Source organism: Scyliorhinus canicula, chromosome 7 (genome assembly GCF_902713615.1).
Source record: "Scyliorhinus canicula chromosome 7, sScyCan1.1, whole genome shotgun sequence".
Lineage (NCBI taxonomy): Eukaryota > Metazoa > Chordata > Chondrichthyes > Carcharhiniformes > Scyliorhinidae > Scyliorhinus > Scyliorhinus canicula.
In genome coordinates, this window is record NC_052152.1 from 60170968 (window position 1) to 60195813 (window position 24846).

Below are 24846 nucleotides of genomic sequence, written 5' to 3' on the forward strand. Positions count from 1 at the left end.
CCGACATGGAAAAAAAAAACTAAAGGCCATCTAACCTACACTATGCCCTTATCATCCATATGCTTATCCAATAAATTTTTAAATGCCCTCAATGTTGGCGAGTTCACTACTGTTGCAGGTAGGGCATTCCACGGCCTCACCACTCTTTGCGTAAAAAACCCACCTCTGACCTCTGTCCTATATCTATTACCCCTCAATTTAAGGCTATGTCCCCTCGTGCTAGCCACCTCCATCCGCGGGAGAAGGCTCTCGCTGTCCACCCTATCTAACCCTCTGATCATTTTGTATGCCTCTATTAAGTCACCTCTTAACCTTCTTCTCTCTAATGAAAACAACCTCAAGTCCATCAGCCTTTCCTCATAAGATTTTCCCTCCATACCAGGCAACATCCTGGTAAATCTCCTCTGCACCCGTTCCAAAGCTTCCACGTCCTTCCTATAATGAGGCGACCAGAACTGTACGCAATACTCCAAATGCGGCCGTACCAGAGTTTGGTACAGCTGCATCATGACCTCATGGCTCCGGAACTCAATCCCTCTACCAATAAAGGCCAACACACCATAGGCCTTCTTCACAACCCTATCAACCTGGGTGGCAACTTTCAGGGATCTATGTACATGGACACCGAGATCCCTCTGCTCATCCACACTACCAAGAATTTTACCATTAGCCAAATATTCCGCATTCCTGTTATTCTTTCCAAAGTGAATCACCTCACACTTCTCCACATTAAACTCCATTTGCCACCTCTCAGCCCAGCTCTGCAGCTTATCTATGTCCCTCTGTAACCTGCAACATCCTTCCGCACTGTCTACAACTCCACCGACTTTAGTGTCGTCTGCAAATTTACTCACCCATCCTTCTGCGCCCTCCTCTAGGTCATTTATAAAAATGACAAACAGCAACGGCCCCAGAACAGATCCTTGTGGTACGCCACTCGTAACTGAACTCCATTCTGAACATTTCCCATCAACTACCACTCTCTGTCTTCTTTCAACTAGCCAATTTCTGATCCACATCTCTAAATCACCCTCAATCCCCAGCCTCCGTATTTTCTGCAATTCTATAGAATTCTAATTTTCAAAATGGGAAATTTGGCTCTTGGGTTGTATGTTGCAAGTTTGCATTTGTTGATTTACATACAGTATTTACTTTAGCAGTAAATATAAACTATTGAGAATTTAATTTTAATCCTTTATTAACATTTGCTTTGAACATCAGGTAAAACAACCATTAATAAATAGCAGGACTGACCACTAATTACTACCATTATTGTGTCAGGTATCAGAATTACTCCATTGCAAACATAGTTGTAACAATTACAACTGAACCACACAAAAACACAGGACCACCATTAGTCTGCACAGCAGTTTACATCTTTTAAGCCATATTAATTAGCTATGAAAATAAAGCCAAATCATATCACAATCAATTCCTAAAGGTCAAATAAGTTGTTGCAGTGCATTTCTGATCACATCTGCCATGTCTATCCATGATACTTTCACTAATATAACATGAAAATGACAAACTGAATTAAACAGTAAGCTGTGCACAGAGGTGATTTACAAAAGCAGAAACAGTGCCAACACACACATTTAATTGCAAAATAAAAAAGGTATTGGAAATGGATTTGCAAGGCTTTATCCAATGGAACAGTTTAGAACAAATTAAATTCATATTTGCCTATTTATCTCATGTCCAGAAAACAAAAACAATGTATTTCCTTATACTTAAACCACTATCACAATATTAGAAATTAAAAAAAAAAATTCATGACCAGGCAATCAGCTCATCCTTTCCAGAGTTAGAGTTAATAGCCATGACAGACAGATACTTCAGCAAGATACCGTGGAAATATATAATTTTACATACCAAAAAGTGAATTTTATTATTCGCCCACTATCACACTCTAGCAAAACCAAACTCTAGTAGTCTTGATATTTTGACCTTTCCTTGAACTTCAAAATTTACATTATTTTCATTGACTGGGTTCTTTGGATTTAAATGGGAAGCAAATATCTTATTCCATTTTAATTCGCTGACTAGTCATTCGATAGATAATGCTGTCATAACCAGGATCCATGTTCCACAGGTTGTAGGCAATGACGATCACAGCTAAAGCGAGGCCTATCATCAACCAGAGGACAATATTGAACACAACCGCATAGTTATAGTTGTATCGGTAGGCCAAACCATATGGACTGCCTGGGTTGCTCTATAAAAAAAAACAGCCACAAACGTTAGCAATATATTGCTCCTTCATTCGCCAGTGTTTCAGTTCTAATCATAGAATTTCTACAGAACCATAGAATTCCTGCACTGCAGAAGGAGATTATTTGGCCCATCGAGTCTGCACTATCCTTGAAAGAGCACCCCATCCAGGCCCACTCCTCTCCCTACCCACGCAACGCCACCTAACCTGCACATCTTTGGATATTAGGGGGCAATTTAGCACGGCCAATCCACCTCACCTAACCTGCACATCTTTGGACTGTGGGAGGAAACTGGAGCACTACGAGGAAACCCATGCAGACACAGGGAGAACATGCAAACTCCACACAGTCACCCATGGTCGGAGTGGAGCCGCTGTGAGGCAGCTGTGCTAAAGTTTTGGCTGTTTCCCCACACTTTGTCTCGTCTTGACAACAACAGTTTCTAAAAATCAAAGACCTTTGTGACCTTTTTCTATTTCTGGAGTAACATGCATAAGTTAAGGCAAATTTCTTATTGGAGAATACATTGGCGCTGCATCCGTATAAATCCATAAAGACGTGCAGACTCCACAGTCACCCAAGGTTGGAATTGAACCTGGGTCCCTGATGCTGTGAGGCAGCGGTGCCAACAACTGTGCCGGCCATCTGATTAATGCGTATTTTAAAAATACACTATGTTGCCTGCTGGATTAGTTTAAATTCTTTTTTCATAGAGCATGTTGAAGCAAATGTTTATACTCAGTCAAAAACAAAATACTGCAGATGCTGGATATCTGAAAACAGAAAATGATTGAAACACTCAGCAGGTCTGGCAGAGTCAACATTTCAGGTTGATGGCCCTTAAACTGTTTCTCTCTCTCTCCACAGATGCTGCCAAATCTGTTGAATATTTCCAGCATTTTTGCTAGTCTTTTGATGAAAGACTGATCATTACTGGCCTATCTTTTTAAAAAGAGAACTGCATTTCCTTCATCTGAAGTTCTGTGAATCGCAGAATTGTTCCAGCACAGGAGGTGGCCATTCGGTCCATTGTGTCTGTGCCAGCTCTCCGAATGAGTAATTCACAAAGTGCCATTCTCTATCTTCTCCCTGCAACCCTGCATATTCTTCCTTTTCAGATAACAATCCAATTCCGTCTTTATTGAACATGCCTCCACCACATTCTCAGGCAGTGCATTCCTGGCTTTAGCCACGTGTGTGAAAAAGCTTTTCCTCTTGTTGCTTTGTTTTTGCCAATTACTTTAAATCTGTGCCCTCTGGTTCCCGATCCTTTCACAAGCAGGAACAATTTTACCCTATCGATTCTGCCCAGACTTCCCTCATGATTTTGAATAGCCCCATCAAATCTCCTCTCAGACTGTCTTCTCCAAGGAATACAGTTCCAAATTCCCCAATCTATCTTCATGGCTGAAGTTCCTCATCCCTGGAATCAATTTCTTGAATTTTTTCTGCACTCACTCCAATGCCTTCACACCTTTCCTAAAGTGTGGGAACCAGAACTGGAAGTAATTCTCAGTTGAGGCTAAACTCGTGTCTTATAGATGTTCAACATAACCTCTTTGCTCATGTTCAAGGCTCCACATAAGATTTTACTTATTTTAAAGTAAACAAAGCTGAGAATTTGATTTATCGCCAACTATCTGATATCTGTGGAAACTAGTTCTGGTCTCGTCCACAAGAGGAAACATAATCTTTGCATTGCCCCACATCACCACTATCGAACAGTTTCAGAATCTTATGAGTCAGTCACCAGTTGCACCAATTAATATATGCTTTTGAAGGGGAATTGGAGAGGAATTCTGCCAAGGGACATTTTTTTGTACCACGATGGGCACCTATAGCACAAAGCTTTCAGTGCTAAACAATTCCAAGTGTTTATTGGGTTTTCATAAGGAAAATAAACACCCATAAAAACCCCAAATCCGAAATGTAACAGGACAATTCTCTTGGTCTTAAGTTATAGACTGTTTACTCAGCAATTTTTCTTTTTACAAGACAAGCAAATAAAATCCCAGGAGTTGGGCAACACTGGCATGTTATTGCCCCTCAATAGTCAAAGTTCAAGTTGCCCTTAAAACAAAGGACTTGCATTTATGTAGCACCTTTCACCACCTCAGATGTCCCAACGCACTTGCTTAATAGCCAAGTAGTATGACTGAAGTGTAGTCACTGTTGTAATGTGCACAGAAAGTTCTCACATTGGTAATATGACCATATAATCTGTTCCCAGTGTTGGTTGAGGAATAAAAAAATTGACCATATGATGTGAATCAAGACAAAATATTTAAGGAGACTCTTGGAGCTGAACTATGGAACTAAAACTATACTTACTATGGATGGAGACTCTAGGATAGATCGAGTCTTCCTCACAAGAGAGGCATCAAATTCTTTCACGGTCAACAATTCAATCAAAGCATTTCCACTGTAAATGGAGAACACCTCATCTGCAAACTAAAAACAAAAAAGAAAAATCTATGCATATAGAGCTTGCCATTTGTTAGGAGTTGCACATGTCTTTACAAATTTAATTTAAAGTATTCAGTGGGGCCACACAAATAATATGCAAGTTACAATAAAAAGCCATTCAATGAGGCTTAATTTCTTTTGTAGGTTTTTTAAAGTGATGAGATAAAGAAACACTCTTGAAATGACTGAAACCTGTTCTAATCACAGTATTTTAAAACTATTAATAGGTTGGTACAAATAATGAAACATTAATTAGCTGAAGCAATTTTAATTCAACTTGTCCTATGTTGAAGCTGAAGAGGCTTAACGGAGGCATATTAAAAACATTTATCATCAAACTAAATGAAGTGGTAATAGAAATAATCACCATAAAATTGATGATTAATTGGATTTTAAAGAAGCATTTTAATTGGAAGGGGTTTTTGGGAGGGGGGGGGGGGGGGGGGGGGGGGCAGGATTCCAGAATGTGGAGCCAAGGCAAGTTTAAAAAAGGACAGCTTTCAATGATGGGCCAAAAGAAGCAGAATGAACGAAAGGCCTCAATTGGAGGAATGGAGAGTTCTGGGATGGTTGCCGTTCTAGGCTTCTTCAACAGCACTGTTCAAACCAGTGACCTCTACCACTTGGAAGAACCAGAGCAGCAAGTACGTAGGAAATACCTCTTCCAAGACGCACGCCATCTTGATGTGCAAACCTATTGTAATTTCTTAATAATTAGCATATATAAATCTTGGAACTCTGTACCTAAACAACACTTGAGTATATGAAGTTAACATAGGCAGCACAGTAGCATGGTGGTTAGCATAAATGCTTCACAGCTCCAGGGTCCCAGGTTCGATTCCCAGCTGGGTCACTGTCTGTGCGGAGTCTGCACGTCCTCCCAGTGTGTGCGTGGGTTTCCTCCGGGTGCTCCGGTTTCCTCCCACAGTCCAAAGATGTGCGGGTTAGGTGGATTGGCCATGCTAAATTGCCCGTAGTGTCCTAATAAAGTAAGGTTAAGGGGGGGTTATTGGGTTACGGGTATAGGGTGGATACGTGGGTTTGAGTAGGGTGATCATGGCTCGGCACAACATCGAGGGCCGAAGGACCTGTTCTGTGCTGTTCTATGTTCTATAGTGTACCACCATGTTCTCAAGTGTAATTAGGGATAGGCAATAAATGTTGGCCTGAATACAGCTCATGGACAAATGCAAAAATAAGCAACCAAGGTGGAAGCAGACAATCTTTATAATAAAAAGAATATGGAATGTAATAGGGTGCTGTAGTTGGGGAACTGTCTGTTTCTCCCCAAGATGATGACCATTAAGGGGAAACTGAATCAGCTGTTAGGAGTATGGGGCGTGATTCTCCGTTTTGCCGGCACCCGGGGTTTCCTGATGGCGCGAGGCTGCCCCATAATGGGAAACTCCATTGACCGGCCGACGCAACGGAGAATCCCGCCGGCAGGTCAAGGCTGAAAAGTGGCATGGCGGGACGGGGAATCCAGCCCATGGTGTTTGAGGGGGCAAAGATAATGATCTTCCCAATATTAGCTGCAGTAAATTACGCCTCGTTCAGGATGAATTGTTGGATAAACAGGCTGACAAGAGGTGGTGGGAAGGTACAGTGGAGTGTCATCAGCATACCAGTGGAAGCTGACACTATATTTGCAAAAAATGTCACCAATACACAATGTGGAAAAGAAAAGAAAAGAGGTAAGGGCCAAGAATAGATTCTTGGAAGATCAAGACATTGTTTTAAGGGCAGGAAGAAAACCTATTACTGGAGATGTCCTGGCTGTAATCAGATAGTGAAAAGAAAAAACAAACAAGCAAAGTGTTTTGAACTGGAGCAGTGTTAAAAGAAGATTATGTGATCAAAGGACATGTTTCAGTGTGAGACTTCCACTTGGTCATCTGCTCAAGCCTGATGCTTTCAAAGCTTGATGCGAGAAGAACTTTATATTCTTGGGCTATAAATACTAGTTTGAATGGCACTGCTTGCATTTTAGATACAAAATGGAGGAACTTTTTGGACAAATTTTAAAAGTTGCCCCTTTGAGCAAAATGAGCACATATTGGGAATGATGTTATGAATGAGACAGGCTAGTATCAGGTGCAGTAGGATTTTCTTCCCATTAATATGAATGGATGTAAAATATTATAGGACATAAGTGGTATATATTTTTTAAAAATACATTTAGAGTACCCAATTCATTTTTTCCAGTTAAGGGGCAATATAGCGTGGCCAATCCACCTACCCTGCACATCTTTGGGTTGTGGCGGCGAAACCCAGGCAAACAGGTGGAGAATGTGCAAACTTCACATGGACAGTGACCCAGATCTGGGATCGAACCTGGGACCTCAGCGCCGTGAGGCAGAGTGCTAACCACTGCGCCACCGTGCTGCCCATAAATGGTTTACATTAACCACAACACCGCTGTTCCTGATTTGTGAAGCATGCAGATCTTGAACTGGAGGAAGCAAAATCAGTTATCAGATTATACAAACATGCAAACTTTGGAAAGTTTTTGACACGTTGGCTATTACTTAATTCCTTCCAGTAAATTAATCTGAATTAATGCAGCAGGAACGTATCATTCTACTACGGAATGGAGTGGTGTGAAGCAAAAATAATCATTTTAAACCCACTAGTTAATTTTAGCAGCACTTAAAATCTCAACATTGAAACTATTGGAAAGTGCCAAAGGCACATGGTTTATGTATGCATAAGTAGCAAATCTTCCAATCAACTTATATGACCAGTAATTAAATGTTAATTCATAATATTGTTACGATTCCAGTTGATGTTATAACTGGACGGGAAGATCGCCGAATGGAACCCTGGCCCAAGAAGTTCACAACTTTTAATTTATTTTTTTTAAATGTGGAGGAACAGGCAAGACCATTAATTAGTTTTTAAACAAGGAAAAACATTTATTAAACATGATAAAATTGGATTATGATACAATATGCCTTTACTCCCCCCTTGGCTTGACAATAATACAGGTTTTAGGATTAACACAGATTACAAAGTACATATTAATTTACAACGGTCTCATTAACACAAAGTCCCTTTTAAGGACGCAAGATAACTGTGGGAAAATACACTTTCCACAAGTGAATGTCTCCTCAGAATTCCCCAGATGATTGTCAGGTGTGTTTCCAAACTCCACTCCAAAAACATGCTTTAAAATCTTCTCTCACAATTATGCTTCCCTCAGCAGTTTGCATTCTGAAATCCAGACCAAATTTTCCAACTGACACTTTTAAACAAAGCTTCCTCTACATTTGTAACAAGTGAATCCAGTCCAAGATTTTACACCCACACCATTAGGATTTCTTTGTCTTGATTGCTGTGAAAATGGCTCACAATTGCTTTAACTCGATTTCCAGACTGTATTAAAGTGGCGTCAGACGTTGGTTTTATCTTTAAAGGCTGCTGTCCCAATTTAAATCTGGTGACTGCAATTGTTTCTTTAACTCAGAACACTGTTTCCTCTTCCTTGAATTCTTCTGAACAATACCTTGGTCTCTGTTCACTCAACTCCAAACTTCTTGGGCACTTCTTTCCATTTCTTTAGTTTCCTTCGCTATCTGGACTTTAGATTTTCAGCATCTGTTTTCTTAACCATTACTCCATAATATGGCTTTTCTTCTAGCAAGGCTGAGGGTTGTTCTCTCTTTAGCCTTCTAAAAACAAATGCTTCTAGCAGAGCTGAGGTACTTTCTCTCTCTCTCAACCTATTCTCAACTGAAATCAAATTAGCTAACCTAAAACGCAAAAAGCTTCTCTACCTCACAAGGCCCCAGTTTATAAGCAGCTCTCACCTGCTTATGCCTTTCTTCATGTTGTAGCCCTCTCTTAAGCACAATAGAATCAACCCCCACACTAGTATGAATCCAACTATAGGTTTTACCCTTCCAGTCACAGAAACATTAAATCCACTTAAAATACCTTATTTTTAATGTTTACCAATGCATCTATAAATCCCTTAAAACTACCTTTGCTTCCCTAACAGTATTGTGACATCCATAAAGTTGGAATAGAAAAATGTAAAATAGTTTACAGCTCAAAATAAATTTGATTTCTATATTGATAAGCTTAATGGAAGGGCTTCGTGGAAGTATTCTATTTTAAAAAAAATCTTTTTATTGGCATTTTTCAGAGTTACGTACATTTGCTGCTCGTTTTCATTTATTATACAATGTGGAAAAAAAGGCTTTGTTTTACTTTTCTTTATTGACATACTGTTGCCTCCTAGTTCAGCGTGTCTCCCCCAATATTCTATTTTTAAAAAATTGCTTGATGAACAGACATTGGGGTCCTCATTACGATATCTAAAAACATAACCTGTTTAATGTCCTTTTGCAGAATTTGCATTGTGATTTCAGTGTTTAGTGTTCATGCTCATGACAAGGAAATAACAGTCAAGACCATCAAAATGCCAGGTTCACACACAGTTGAAATGAATTCCAAATTCATACCTTCCTGGTCTCCATGCAAGCTAATATTGTAAGTGGTTCCCTCAGGCCTTTGTCCCATTTCAAAAAGTAGCATCATACCACCACTCAAAAAAAAAAAGCTTGAGAATAAGCAAATTAATAAAATACTATTTGATCCCAGCTCCCTTTACTTAATCTGCAGATATAATGGGACAAAAACCATGTGCTGTATAGAACATGCATAACAAATTTAGATCAGGATCCACTGGCAGGTTATACTGACATAGGTCCAAATTGGCAACAAATGAATCATGTTCTGTTGGTTTTGTTCAAAGCAAAAATGATTTTGAACACATTTAATCAGTGAGATACTGCATTTAATACCAAATTCACCTCTGATACAATGTTGGTATATGTTGAAAACTTCTTTTCCAAAAAAATACTCCACTTTTAAAATTTAAAAAAAAGCACCCAATTCTTATTTTCCCAATTAAGGGGCAATTTAGTGTGGCCAATTCACCGAGCCTGCACATTGTTGGGTTGTGGGGGTGAGACCCATGCAAACACAGGGAGAATGAGCAAACTCCACATGGTCAATGATCCAAGGCAGGGATCAAACCCGGATCCTCAGCGCCGTGAGGCAGCAGTTTTAACCACTGCGCCACTTGCCGCCGCAAAAATACTAACTTACGAGTACAGGTTGGGAAGCAGTAGAAGACAATACCACTTTTATAGGAGCACTGAGATTGTATTGAGTAAAATTTATTTAATATTTTTAACCGCTAACTTGGTAAAAGGGTGGCCAGAAAAAATCTGTAGGGTAGCAGGGTAAAGATTAGCATGCAAATTATAAACCCAAGTGATGTTATTTTACCTTCTGGATGACTGAAGCAAGGATTTGGGCAGCATCACGAAACTGCTGGGAGTCCTGCCCATAACGTTTTATAATCTCTTCCAGACCGGCCAGCTCCAGTGAATAAAGGTCAGGTGAACGGTCTTTTGCCAAATGTTTGTGCCTGGATAGCTGTGGGAATATTTTACATCCAAGGTTATTCTTTTTAGAAATTGCCCATTGAAGTCACATTAACTTTGTAATGCAGCCAAAAGGTAATTGAGGGTCCTCAAATTATGTTGGATGTTCACACATGCTTTATATTGTACAGGAATTTAACTGCAATTTTTAAAGGAAATCCACATTTGAACTGCAACACAAGAGAGTATTAGACCCAACATACCGGTGGGACACATACACTTTCAGCTCTCCCAACATTAACTTCTCAACAATCAATACATTGCCATGTTCTCAATGTTACTGATCAAAGAGGATTATTTACAATTCAGAGCTTGGCCTCTGATCTCTGTCTTCTGAGTGTTCTGGAAGGGAGCACACCTCTGGTGAATAGCTACTAATTGGTGTTCATGACAGGTAAATTATATTACCAAGATCACTCTCAAAACCACAATCTTCATTCATTGTCGAGATGGATTCTAAATTATTCCCTTCCTGGCTGCGATACCAGGTGCTATGCCTTAAGAGGGCATTGTCAACCATGGATTTCTACAAGATTGTCCAGGATTATGCTTTGCAAAGTACTGCATTGGTTTGCCGTTGCCTTCTGTGCTATAGCGGAGCAGGATAAACTTTCCCGCACTTACTGCCTGCCATCAGGCATATTGGAAGGATTTACAGGCTGATAATCCAATGTTTGGCCATGTTATGAACATATCTTCTGTGGCCATTAAGTCTTGATGTGGAACTTGAGCCTGGACATTCAGTCTCAGTCATGGGGCACTACTCCTGCACCACATTAGGTGGAACTTCAAACATTTCTGTCAGACTGTCCCCTTTCTCAAGGCTGCCATCTTACCAGTCTTCAAATAACAACCTTGCCTCCTCCGTTCAGCTAACAACCTCTACAGCTCCAATCTCCTTGGTCATGTTGCCGTCCAGATCCTTGACCATCTCTCTATACTGTATTTGAATGTCTCCAAATTACGTTTCTGTCCATTCAATGAAATGGCAAAAACCAAGAACTAAAAACATTCTGACTATGACAACAATGTCGGGTGGCACGGTGGCAGAGGGGTTAGCACTGCTGCCTACGGCACTGAGGACCGAGTGACCCCCTGGTCACTGTCTGCGTGGAGTTTGCACATTCTCCCATTGCCTGCGTGGGTTTCACCCCACAACCCGAAGATGTGCAGGTTGGATGGATTGGCCACGTTAAATTGCCCCTTAAATTGTAAAAAAAAAAATTGGATAATCTAAATTTAGTTTTAAAAAACTAAGACAATGATGCACAATACCTCCTTGTCCTCTCTGCAGCCCTCAAACACCAGCTCCATTTTGATTCTACTCTTACTGATTGTATTATTAGAGCATCTCCCGCAATGGCCTTTTTCTAACCGACTGTGTCAACTGAGCTTTCATAGGGATCCATAATCAGTCTCATCTCTACATCATGCCTCTTGGTGACATAATCTGCAAACAAACATTTGGTATGTAACCCAACCCAAGTCCATAAACCACACCTGTAGAAGCGTCATATAGACTCGAAACATTAACTGTGTTTATCTTGGGTGGCACAGTGGTTAGCACTGCTGCCTCACAGTGCTGAGGACCTGGGTTTGATCCCGTGTGGGGTTTCCACATTCTCCCAGTGTCTACGTGGGTCTCACCTCCAGAACCCAAAGATGTGTAGGGTAGGTGAATTGGCTAAATTGCCCCCTAATTGGAAAAAATTGAGTACTCTAAATTTATATTTAAAAATTAATTGTGTTCCTCTCTCCACAGATGCTGCCTGACTTGCTGAGTTTATCGAGCATTTTGTTTTATTTCAGATTTCCTACATATTTCTCTAATTTTTCCATCTCCCCTCAGGGCCTCTCCAAGTTCATCTTGTCCATGAGATCGCTTTTGGCCCCACATTAGCCAATATTAACATTATTTCTGGTCAGCTATTGTCCCCATTTCCCCCAAATCTGATGCTAACAGTCCTCTCCTCAAAATTCCTCATTGCCCATTTGCTCCTTTCCTTGCCAAAATTCTTCAAAATGCAGTCACCTGTCAAACCCAGACCTCCAATGTCTGAATTCCTCCAATCAGGTTTCTACCCTGCCACAGTACTGAAACAGCTCCCAAAGTCACAAGCAGCAATGGTAAACTATGCCTCGATGTCTTGGTGTCATGACCTTTCGACCATATTTATAGGAAGGATGTGGAAGCTTTGGAAAGGGTTCAGAGGAGATTTATTAGGATGTTGCCTGGTATGGAGGGAAGGTCTTACGAGGAAAGGCTCAGGGAATTGAGGTTGTTTTCGTTAGAGAGGAGAAGGCTGAGAGGTGACTTAATAGAGACATATTAGATAGTCAGAGGGTTAGATAGGGTGGACAGTGAGAGTCTTTTTCCTCGGATGGTGATGACCAACACGAGGGGACATAGCTTTAAATTGAGGGGTGATAGATATAGGACAGATATCAGAGGCAGTTTCTTTACTCAGAGAGTAGTCGGGGTGTGGAACGCCCTGCCTGCAACAGTAGTAGACTCGCCAACTTTAAGGGCATTTAAGTGGTCACTGGATAGACATATGGATGAAAATGGAATAGTGTAGGTCAGATAGGCTTCAGATGGTTTCACAGGTCGGCGCAACATCGAGGGCCAAAGGGCCCGTACTGCGCTGTAGTGTTCTATGTTCTATATTTCCATGCCATCACCAAAACCAACTCTACCTTGCTGGGTTCCACTCCTCCCTCAGACCAATTGCTGAAATCCTCATCCTAGGCTAGACTATTCCAATGCACTTCTGGCTCGCCTCCCAGTCTATCCCCTGTAAACCTTGAGATCCTGCAAAACTGTTGCCCATGCCCTTCCTTGCTGCAAGTTCCATTTGCCCATCACCTCTCTGCCACTGACCTACACGGGCTCCAAGTGATGCCTCAATTTTAAAGTTTTAATCCTGGTTATCAATCTATCCATGGCCTCACCCACGTAATCTCCTTCAGTTCCACAGCCCTCAGATTTATACACTCCTCTAATTCTTGTTTTGAGCATCCCAATTTTAATTGCTCAACCATTGGTTGCCATGCCCTCAGCTGCCACAGCCCTAAGCTGTGGAATTTCCTCTCCAAAACACTCCATCTCTTTAATTGATTTCCTCTTTTTAAGACATGCATCAAAATCAACCAAGTTTTGGCCATCTGTCCTCATATCACCTAAAGAGGCTTGGTTTCAAATTGTGCTTTATAACATTACTGTAAAGCACCTTGAAATGCAATTAGGTAAAAGGTGCTATAAATGACAAGTGGTTGTGATAGTATAGCAACAGCACCAATTTTTCTACCTCCATTGCATCACCCTGCCTCAAAGGAAAGGTATGCTTGCCTTGAATCAGTAGTGAAGGTTCACTAGATTAATTTTGTTCTTTCACATGCTGTGGACATGGCTGGCTAGGGCAGAATTTTTATCGCCCATCCCCAGTCACATTTTTATTGCCCATCCACACACTGCTGTTAGGGAGTGTGTTCCAGGATTCTGACCCAGTGACAGGGAAGGAATAGCAGCATAGTTTCCAAGTCAGGATGTTGCATGGCTTGGAAGGGAACTTGCAGATGATGGTTTCCCATGCATCTGCTGGTCTTGTCCTTCTATGTTGTAGGTTTGGAAGGTGCTGTCAAAGGAAGCTTGGTGAATTGCTGTAGTGCATCCTTGAGATCAGGCTTGTCCAAGGTGTGGCCCGTGAAGCCCCTCTACGTGGCCCCCAGAGGTATTTTTCAAAATTCCGGTCATCCAGCTGAGTTTCAATGCAAGACTCTGCTTGGAACTGCTCCTCCAATCAGGCTGTTTCTTCCCGCATTTGCTGCTGATTGTTGTGCCACTTCATCTTTTTGAAATTTGCTCAGCAGCCCTCGAGTGAGAAAAATATCCAAACATGGACCCCCCCCCCCCCCCCCCCCCCCCCCCCCCCCCCACCTAAAGCGAAAAGGTTGGACAAACCTGCTTTAGATGGCACAGTGCTGCTACTGTATGTTGGATGTAGAGGGTGTGGATGGGGTGCCAATCAAGTGGGCTGCTTTGTCCTGGACAGTGTCAAGCCTCGAGTGTTTTGGAGCTGTACTCTTCCAGGCAAGTGGAGTGGATTCCATCATACTCCTGACTAGACCGCTGTAGATTGTGGACAGGCTTTGGGGAGGCAGGAAGTGAGTTACTCTGTAGAATTCCAGCCTCTGAACTGCTCGTGACCAGTGTTTATACATTAGTTCAGTTTCTGGTCAACAGTAACCCCCAGGCAGGGTGTCACAATGGTTAGCACTGCTGCCTCACGACAAAGAGGACCTGGGTTCGATCCCAGCCTCGGGTCACTTCCTGTGTGGAGTTTGCACATTCTCAGTGTCTGCGTGGACTCACCCTAAAACGTGTAGGGTAGATGGATTGGCCACGATAAATTGCTCCTTAATAAAAAAAACAAATCACAGCAACCCCCAGAATGTTGATAATGGTGATCCAGCAATAGTAATGACATTGAATGCAAAAGGAAAATTGTTGGAGGAGGTCATTGCCTGACACTTGTGGTGCAAATAACTCCTCCTCTAGTTAGATGTTTAACTGTCCACCACCATTCATGACTGGATGCGGCAGAGGGGCAGCACGGTGGCATACTGGTTAGCATTGTTGCCTCACGCACTGAGGTCCCAGGTTCGATCTCGGCTCTGGGTCACAGTGTGGAGTTTGCACATTCTCCCCATATTTGTGGGTTTCGCCCCCACAACTAAAGATACTAGGTCAATTGGCCACGAAAAATTGCCCCTTAATTGGAAACAAATTAATTGGGTACTCTAAATTTATAAAAAACACATTTTTAAATGACTGGATGTGGCAGGATTGCACACCTTAGATCTGATCTGTTGGTTGGGTGAAAATTGCTTTGCTTTGTTGCATCCTCCCCCCCACCCTTACTTTTTCGGACACTACGGGCAATTTAGAATGGCCAATCCACCTAACCCGCACATCTTTGGACTGTGGGAGGAAACCGGAGCACCCGGAGGAAACCCACGCACACGCGGGGAGGACGTGCAGACCTCCGCACAGACAGTGATCCAGCCGGGAACCGAACCTGGGACCCTGGAGATGTGAAGCATTTATGCTATTCACCATGCTACCGTGCTGCCCCTCAATTGAAACATGCAGCACGATGGAAAGAATCCTACAACACGATGGATGGAATCCTCAAAGTGAAGACTGGACTTGGTCTCCACAAGGACTGCGGGGTGGTGACTCTTATTAATACTGTCATGGGCAGATGCATCAATGACAGGCAGATTAGTGAGGTCGAGGTCAAGTAGGTTTTTCCCTCACCACCGGTCTCCGACCCAGATTAGCAGCTACATCCTGTAAGACTTGGCCAACTCGTACAGTAGTGGTTTGCTAGATTGGTTTCTGGGATGAAGGGTTGCTCTATGATAATAGGTTGAATAAACTGGGGCTATATACTCTGGACTCCTGAAGAATGATAGGTGATCTCATTGAAAGATGCACATTTTTGAAGGGGCTTGGCAAGGTAAATACAGAGGAGGCTGGCTGGGGAATTTAAAACACAAGGTCATCGTTTCAGGACAATGATCTGACCATTTATGACAGAGGACAAATGTCTTCACTCAGAAGGTTATGAATCTTTGGAAATCCAATTAGGTTGTGGATGATCTATCTTTGAATATATTTAAGGCTGAGGCAGACAGATTTTTGACCTCTCAAGAAATCAAGGGATTTGAGGAGCAGGCAGGAAAGAGGATGAGGCAGAAGACCAGCCATGATTGTATGGAATGGTAGAGGCGGCTTTAGGGGCTCTATGGTCTACTCCTGCTCCTATTTCTTATGTTCTTAGCTTACATACTGCCACAATATTCATTCATGCCTCGTTTGCCTCCAAACCTAACTATTCCAACAAAATGGTAGCCAGCCATTCTCTCCACCTTCCACAAGTTCTATTCGCCCATTACCCCAGTGCTGGCTGACTTACACTGATTCGCAGTTCTGAAACATTGATTTTAACATTTTCACACTAATTTTCAAATCCCATGGTCTTGTCCCTCTCCCTCTCTAATCTCCTCCAGCCTTACAATCCTCAGTTACACTCTAATTTTGCCCTCTTAAGCATCCCAAATTTTAAAACTGTTCCACTATTGCCAGCTGTACTTTCAGGTGTCCAGGTCCAAAGCTCTCAATTCCTAACCTATCCCCACGTATCTCTTTTTTGTCCTTTACAACACCCTTAAAGTCTACCTCTTTGACCAAGCTTTTGGTCATCTTACCTCATTATTCCTTGTGTTGGTGAGCGTCATATTTTATTTTATAATGTGCCCGTGAAACACCTTGGGATGTTTTATCATGTTAAAGTAGTTGTTTGTTTCCTAACTCCAGCTTCTTCTGCATCATCGACCCTTTTCATCCCTGGCAAACATGCCTTCAGCCAATGAAAGTACTACTTAAAAATATCCCTAAGCTCCTGCACTTAGGTACATTCCTGCTCCTACTAGAAGCACTTCCTTAAAACCCACTTATTTGGCTAACCTTTTGGTCACCCATCCTAATCACACACTTTTATTCAAATAAATTTAGAGTACACAATCATTTTTTTTCCAATTAAGGGGCAATTTAGTGTGGCCAATCCCCCTAACCTGCACATCTTTGGGTTGTTGGGGTGAAAGTCACGGGGAGAACGTGCAAACTCCACATGGACAGTGACCCAGGGCCGGGATTCGAATCCGGGTCCTCAGCGCCAGTGCTAACCACTGTGCCACCCCTAATCACACACTCTGCCTCAAGTATACTGGGTGCGATTCTCCGCACTCCCGACGGTGCGGAGAATAGCGTGGCTCGTAAAATTTTACGGCCACGCTGTTCCGACGCCCTCCCGCTATTCTCTTCCTTCCCCCCCCCCCCCCCCCCCCCCCCCCAAGTCCCGATACGAATCGCTGCCGCTGTTTTTTTACGGCCGGCAGCGATTCTCAGCTGATGGATGGGCCGAGTTCCCAGCCCTTTACGGCTGTTTTTACGAACAGCAAACACACCTGGTCTGGCCGTTCGTAAAAACGGCCGTAAACTGTCGATTTTTAAAACCATGGCACCGAATGGCACGGCAGTACCACGGCCGTGCCAAGGGCCCGCGATCGGTGGGCACCGATCGTGGGCAGCGGGCCCGATGCCCGCGCACTCTGTCCTTCCGCCGCCCTGCAGTATCCATTCGCGGGGCGGCTGAGGGGTATCCCGGCCCGCGCATGCGCGGGTTTCGCGCAAATGCGCGATGACGTCATCCGTGCATGCGCGGGTTGGAGTCTTCCAATCCGCGCATGCGCGGCTGACGTCATATGACGCGTCAGCCGGCGCTAACTCTGGCAAGCGGGCTTAACGAAATTCGTTAAGCCCGCGATGCCGGAGTTTACGGCGTCGGGATGCTAGCCCCGACCGGGGACCAGAATCGGTTCCCGGTCGGGAAGGGGGGGGGGGGGGGTCTGGCGTCAAACCCGCCCGGATTTGACGCCAGCCTTACGATTTCTCCCCATATGGGAGAATCGCGCCCACTGGGTCACTTTTCTATGTCAAAGGCATATTTATAAATTTAACATTTTATAAACAAAATGTTTGCATTGTTGATGCCCAATAACAAAGACTGACACAACAAACAGACTGAAAACTTTATGCAGCGCATCTTTCAATAGCAATAGGAACAATGATCATAAATCCACCAGATCTTGCTTCTTGTCCTACAAATACACATCAATAGCACGATGCGTAGTCGGCTAGGGATCCATCCAGAGATTGCCTGCATGTCATAGAATGCGAATCTGTATTCAGTTCTTGATTTATGCAAAGGAAGTAAATAGCATGCAAATTTAATTTAAAGTAACCACACATTAATTGAAGGGGGAGCGTACGGGCTGTCTCATTACTGGCATGAAGAGAACTTTAGTTTTATTAAGGGGTGGATCACAGAATTACAGTGCAGAAGAGGTCCTTTCATCCATTGAATCTGCACCGACACATGAAATACACCGGACCTACCTACCTAATCCTATTTACCAGCACTTGGCCCACAGCCTTGAATGTTATGATATGACAATTGCTCATCTAGGTTTTAAAAAAAATTTAAATAAAAGGATGCGAGAAACACCCACCTCCACTACCCGCCAAGGCAGTGCATTCCAGACCGTCACCACCCTCTGGGTGAAAAAGATTTTCCTCATATCCCCATCTCCCTCCCCCCCACACCTCCTTGAACTTGTCCCCCTGTGACTGACTCTTCAACTAAGGGGAACCACTGTTCCCTATGCGCCCTCAATCTTGTACACCTTGTTCAGGTCGCCCCTCAGCATTCTTTGTTCCAAGGAAAATAACCCCAACCTATCTAATTTCTATACAACTCCAACATGACCTCCCTGCTTTTGTAATCGGTGCCTCAATTGATAAAGGCAAGTGTCCCAAATGCCTTTTTTGCCATCCTCTTAACCTGTCCTTCTGTCAGAGATCTATGGACAAAGGTGTCACGGTCCCTTTGTTCCACTGCCTATTGTCATGCTGTTCATCAAATACTTACTTGCCAAATTACTCCTTCCAAATTGTATCACCTCACGTTTTTCAGGGTGAAATTCCATCTGTCACTTATCTGCCCATTTGACCATCCCGTCTACATCTTCCTGTAACCCAAGACACAACCTCACTGTAAACCACCTGGTCAACGTGGGCAACTTCAAAATGTAAAGGCAGCCCAACATTTGATCCATTAACTGTAAATTATTCAATATTTACCTATTTGAGCATTTCGTTATTTTAAAGTCTTCCATTATTCATGAACCTAGAGTTTCACCTCAGTTCTGAAGTTGCTTCATCAATTACCTACCTTCCATCACAAGGTCAGAAATGGGAATGTTCATTGATGATTCCACAACGTTCAGCATCATTTGCAACTCCTCAGGTACTGAAGCATTTCATGTCCAAATGCAGCAAAATTTGGACAATATCTAGGCTTTGGCTGACATATAACATTGGCGCCACACAAGTGCCAGGCAATGATCATCTCCAACAAAAGAGCATCTAATTATCCCCAGTTGACAATTAATGGCATCACCATCACGGAATCTCCACCATCAACGTCCTGGAGATTACCATTGACCAGAAACTTAACTGGACTAGCAATATAAATGTTGTGACTACAAGAGCAGGCCAGAGGCGAGGAATCCTGCGGCGAGTAACTCACCTCCTGACTCCCCAAAACCTGCCCACAATCTACAATGCACGAGTCAGGAGTATGATGGAATATTTTCCCCTAGCCTGGATAAGTGCAGCTCTAACAACACTCAAGAAACTTGACACCAGGGCAGCATGTGGCGCAGTGGTTAGCACTGGGACTACGGCGCTGAAGACCCGGGTTCGAATCACGGCCCTGGCTCACTGTTTGTGTGGAGTTTGCACATTCTCCCCGTGTCTGCACAAGTTTCACCCCCACAACCCAAAGATGTGCACCTTAGGTGGATTGGCCATGCTAAATTGCCCCTTAATTGAAAAAGTAATAATAATTGGGTACTCAAAAAAAAAAGCTTGACACCATCTAACTCGACAAATTTTGTTTAATAACACTTCTGTGAAGCTCCTTGGGTAGTTTTACGATGTTAAAGATGTGGCGCAAATGGAAGTTGTTGTAGTGGACAACTGGAAATCAGCACAGGACTGGATGATCTCGGAGTTTTAAATGAATTAGAGTTAATAGAAGCAGGGCATTGAAGAAATCGAGATGAACTGGGTTTGGGCAATGTTGTAAAGGTGAAAGTAAGGTGGTGAGGTTTGAAATGTGTGAAGGGGCATTAGGGAACTAGATAGATTTTTACGACAATTATTTCATGATAATTAAACTTTTAATTCCAGATTTCTATTGATTCAAATTTCACCATCTGCCATGGTGGGATTCAAATCTGTGTCTCTGGATCATTAGTCCAGTGACAATACTATCATGCCACCGCCTCCTGACTAGTATACTTTATGGCAGAAGCTCAAATTCATTGATCTGGTCTTCTTTGCATAGTCCTGGACCTTGGAATGTGCTAGTCTGCAACACTGGCTCGTGGACACCTCTTTGCACTGGAGGGCCAGAAGCTTGCACACAGACCAAAGAGCATATTTCACAGAGTTGATGGTCCTCCAGCCACAGTTTATGTTGTAGAGTGTGTGTTTAAGCAAAGGCATATTTGAGAAAGATAATGCATTATAAATGCTGCAGAAGGCAATATGGATGATGAAATTCCAGTTTTTGATTTGTAATCAAGGGACAGTGCGAACGCAGTTCTGACTTACCATAAATTGTCTAGTTGAGCATCCCACAATTGGGGATGTCATGGTTACCAGCTCATCTGAAGTGCCTCACCCCGGGAGAATCTCTCTCTCTCTCTTCCTCCCTCCTCCCACACCATTTGTGTCCCTATTGGTTTTGCTCACTACACAGAGAGCAACATTTCACCTGCACTGCTTATTTTTGCCTTTATCTAGCTCTTATGAAGAAAAGTCAAACCAGGTTGGGCCTAGTCATTGGAATTCAGAAGAACGAGAGGTGATCTTATTGAAACATAAAAGGGTCTTGACAGGGTTGGATACCGATAGGCTGTTTCCTCTTTTGGGGGAGCTTAACACTAGGGAACATAGCTCAAGAATAAGCGGCCACTCTTTTAAGACAAATGAGGAGGAATTTTCTGAGGGTTGATGGTCGATTGAATTCTCTTCACCAGCGGGCAGTGGAGGCTGCGACATTGAATTTATTCAAGGCTGAGTTAAAGGTTCTGGGAGACAGACAGGAAAGTAGCATTGAGACCACAATCAGATCAACTATCATTTTTTAAAATTTAGAGTACCCAATTCATATTTTCCAATTAAGGGGCAATTTAGCGTGGCCAATCCACCTAGTTTGCACATTTCGTTTTGGCTGCGGGGGCGAAATCCACGCAATCAAGGGGGGAATGTGCAAAATCCACACGGACAATGACCAAGAGCGGAGATCGATCCTGGGACCTCGGAACCGTGAGGCCGCAGTGCTAACGCATTGCACCACTGTGCTGCCCTCAGATCAAATATCTTAAGGCCAAAAGCATTCTCTGATCCCGAGTCCTATGTTCAGTTGGAGAAAACCTTTATTCATTGCACAACTTTGCATCAGTTAACCGATCAGGTGACAAGGGGAGATTGTCAGCATTAGTGCAGTGGTGGAATTGGGCATCCTTTTTTTTTATAAATGTTTTTTTATTGAGTTTTCATATTTTATATCCAACAAATTACAAATTATTAGAAAAAAACACGCAAAAATTAACATGTATATTTACAGGTAAGCATCTTCATAATAACAACTGTGGCCGCCCCCTTTAGCCGGCATACATATTTTACATTCCCCAATATGGCCGAGGCACATGTTTATAAGCATTTATTTACAGTTTGGTTTTTGGGCCTTAGCTTGCCATCAAACCCCCATAACGAACCTTCCCCCGATTCCCGTCCATTTCCCCCCGATTCTTGGCCACCCGACTATTCTTCCTCTTGTTCGTTGGCCACAAACAGGTCCCGGAACAATTGCATGAATGGCTCCCACGTTCTGTGGAAGCCGTCGTCCGACCCTCGGATGGCGAATTTGATTTTCTCCATTTGGAGAGATTCCGAGAGGTCGGACAGCCAGTCTGCAGCTCTGGGCGGTGCTGCTGACCGCCAGCTAAACAGGATTCTACGGCGGGCGATCAGGGAGGCAAAGGCAAGGGCGTCCGCCCTCCTCCCCAGGAATAGATCTGGCTGGTCTGAAACCCCGAAGACCACCACTATCGGGCATGGCTCCACCCTCACCCCCACCACTTTGGACATCTGGGGTAAGACCAGAACATGTGGGCGTGGTTGGCCGGGCCTCTTTGGCACCGTTCACATCTGTCCCCCTACTCGTACGGTTTCTTGTTAAGTGGGCTCTATGTATCATTTTTAGTTGCGTCAGGCTGAGCCTTGCGCACGTGGAGGTGGAGTTGACCCTATGCAGTGCTTCACTCCAGAGTCCCCACCCTATCTCAATCCCCAGTTCGTCCTCCCATTTCATTCTTGTTGCGTCCAGTACGGTGTCGTCCCTTTCTACCAGTCAGTCATACATGTCGCTACAGTTCCCTTTCTCTAGGATACTTGCGTCCAGTAGGTCTTCCAGTAGTGTCTGTCATGGCGGTTGTGGGTACGTCCTTGTCTCCTTTCGTAAGAAGTTTTTGAGCTGCAGGTACCGTAGCTCGTTCCCCCCGGCTAGCCAAAATTTCTCTGTCAGTTCGTCCAGTGTTGCGATCCTGTCATCCGTGTATAGGTCCCTGACTGTCAGTGTCCCCCCCGTCCTGCCTCCACCTTTTGAAGGTGGCGTCAGTCAGTGCTGGTGTGGAATTGGGCATCCTTGGCATTTCACCAAAGGTCAGATGCCGATAAGAAAAAGGAAAAGCTCAAGGATAGATTATTGTGGTGGTGATCATGCTGTGACAGGAAAAGTAGTTACTGCTAGAGACATGCTACCTGCAAATACAAGTTGTCAGAACAAAACTGAAAATATATGTATTAGCTTAACACCACAGGAAACAAGGTTAACTTCACAACCAGATCGCTGTGCTCAAGTGAAAGTGCTTCCTGTTATTTACAATCAACAAAATTGCAATGAAATTAGCAAGTATTGTGCTCACCCAACAATGCTTAGCAGTGTTCACAAATGTCACACTCATTTTTCACCTGTAAACCGACTTCAATTTATAAAATGGAATGAGTGACGGCAGTTAAGATTTAAATTGAAGTAAAAGGTTTGAGGGAAGAAATTAAGCTGTCTGAAAGAGTCATTTTAATGCACTGACAAGTTATTTCTCACTTACCAATGCAGAAATATCATGAAGAACTTGCAATTCTGAAAGAAATAGAAGGTCGACCTAATAAACAAAAAAAAAGTCTTTAGAATGCTTACAAGATGTAATTTACTTTGTTTTTCCTCTTGAAAATGGTCAAAATTAGATATGCCTTAATAAAATATTTTTTAAAAAAAGAATCCTTACAAGAAAATGAATTTAAAAGAATGACACGTTATATAGTAGAGGGAAACTTTTAAACAAGTTGCCAAGAATATTCGAAATAAAGCGTGGCTCTACAGTAACATATGCAATCTACATGAAATAAAGTTTTAGCATCTTGTCCACAAGTGTGCAGTATAAGTTTTTCTCCTCCATTAACATACCTGCTATCGGAGGGGTCAGTTAGCTCATTTGGCTAGGTGGCTGGTTGCAGAGCGATGCCAACGGGTTCAATTCCCACATCAGCAGAGGTTACCCATGAAGGCCCCACCTTCTCAACCTTGTACCTGGCCTGAAGTGTGGTGATTCTCAGGTTAAATCACCACCATGTCAGCTCTGTCTCAAAAGGGGAGAGCAGCCTGTGGTCCTCGAGGACTATGGTGACTTTCATTTCATCCGAGGCAATTTAATCATTGCTGAGTCTAAGCTTCAAGGATTCTTTTCAGGTACCCTAATGCTTAGAGTGTAAGTTTTAAATGTTTGATTGACAGGTATATTATGACAAGTTAAAATATCAGTTTCACCAACACATTGTCTTCTACGATACACAGAGAATGACATTCCCAAGAAATTTCACCTGCATTGCCCTTGGAAAAGGAACAGGGATATTTCAGATCATCGTTTAATATGTTCCAAATTGGATTCCGCATTCACAGATCCACTCGTTAAGCTCGATTTTTAAAAGATATTTTATTAAGGCATTTATATAAACAACAAACACATCAATAAGAGGAAAAGCAAACTTGTACAGCATAAATAACCAACACCTACATCTCCCCTCCTGTCCTGCCTTAGTCATTTCACTCTCGAGGCAAACTTCTCCAACCTCAGGAATTCCGCCAGGTCACTCACCCACAGCCCCGCTTTCAGTGGCTCCAAGTCCCTCCACCCAAGCAACATTTAAGCTCGATGGAGGTCTACCTCTTAAGATCAAGAAAAAGGGGCTGAATTTGGAACACATTTTATTTTTGAAATATATCACCCTCTTCCTCCAAGAACACTACTTTGACAATTCTGTGGTACATAAAGCATAACATTTAATATGAAGGAGCACTGAGCAGAGACTGAAAATCTAATCAAACTAGTGCAACAAATTTAGCAGAGATTCTCTTTTTGGCTGGGATAAGAAGGGATGAAAGAACATTGAAGGTAACTGGAAATTATCCAGTCAATGATATGAACCCATGAGTATTTGACCACAGGCCTTTGCACCTGCTTTGGTCTATTCAGTTCAGGTATGTATAAAGGCTCAGGTCTTTAATTTGGACTAAAACAGTTAATGATTTATGGTGAATATCCTCTTCAGGATGAGATGTCACTCAGATCAGTGTTTCACAAACAAAAATTACAATAATTTGAAACCACCCCTCCCCCGAGCAACAACAAAAAAGAAAATCAAAGGTCAAATCCCAGAGAATATTTATTGAATGTTGCTTAAGAAGTCATGTAATGATTTCCACTACAAGTTCCAATTGAAATTTTGCATATGGATCATTTTTAGTTAGTTGTCTTTCCAACACTCAAGTCGATCATCATGTTGATGAGACTATGAGCCGAGCCATGAAGAAATCTACAAATGTAGCATTTTTGATTGCCTGGTCGGATATTATCTTCATATAATGGCACACCTCATTTGCCCAGTTTCAAGAAGC

At 42.8% G+C, this 24846-nt stretch overlaps 1 protein-coding gene across 2 annotated transcripts in view; it reads right to left on the reverse strand.

Moving 5' to 3' along the window:
- Nucleotides 1-1177: 1177 nt before the first annotated feature.
- Nucleotides 1178-24846, reverse strand: part of atp6ap2 (ATPase H+ transporting accessory protein 2) — a 52950-nt gene continuing 29281 nt past the window's right edge. For both annotated transcript variants that reach the window (XM_038802130.1, XM_038802131.1), the window contains 4 exons: nucleotides 23003-23056; nucleotides 9978-10127; nucleotides 4545-4664; nucleotides 1178-2215 (listed from right to left, as the gene is read on the reverse strand). In XM_038802130.1, coding sequence (XP_038658058.1) covers nucleotides 2021-2215; nucleotides 4545-4664; nucleotides 9978-10127; nucleotides 23003-23056 — 519 coding nt within the window. In that variant the 3' untranslated portion in view covers nucleotides 1178-2020. The remainder of the gene's footprint in view (nucleotides 2216-4544; nucleotides 4665-9977; nucleotides 10128-23002; nucleotides 23057-24846) is intronic.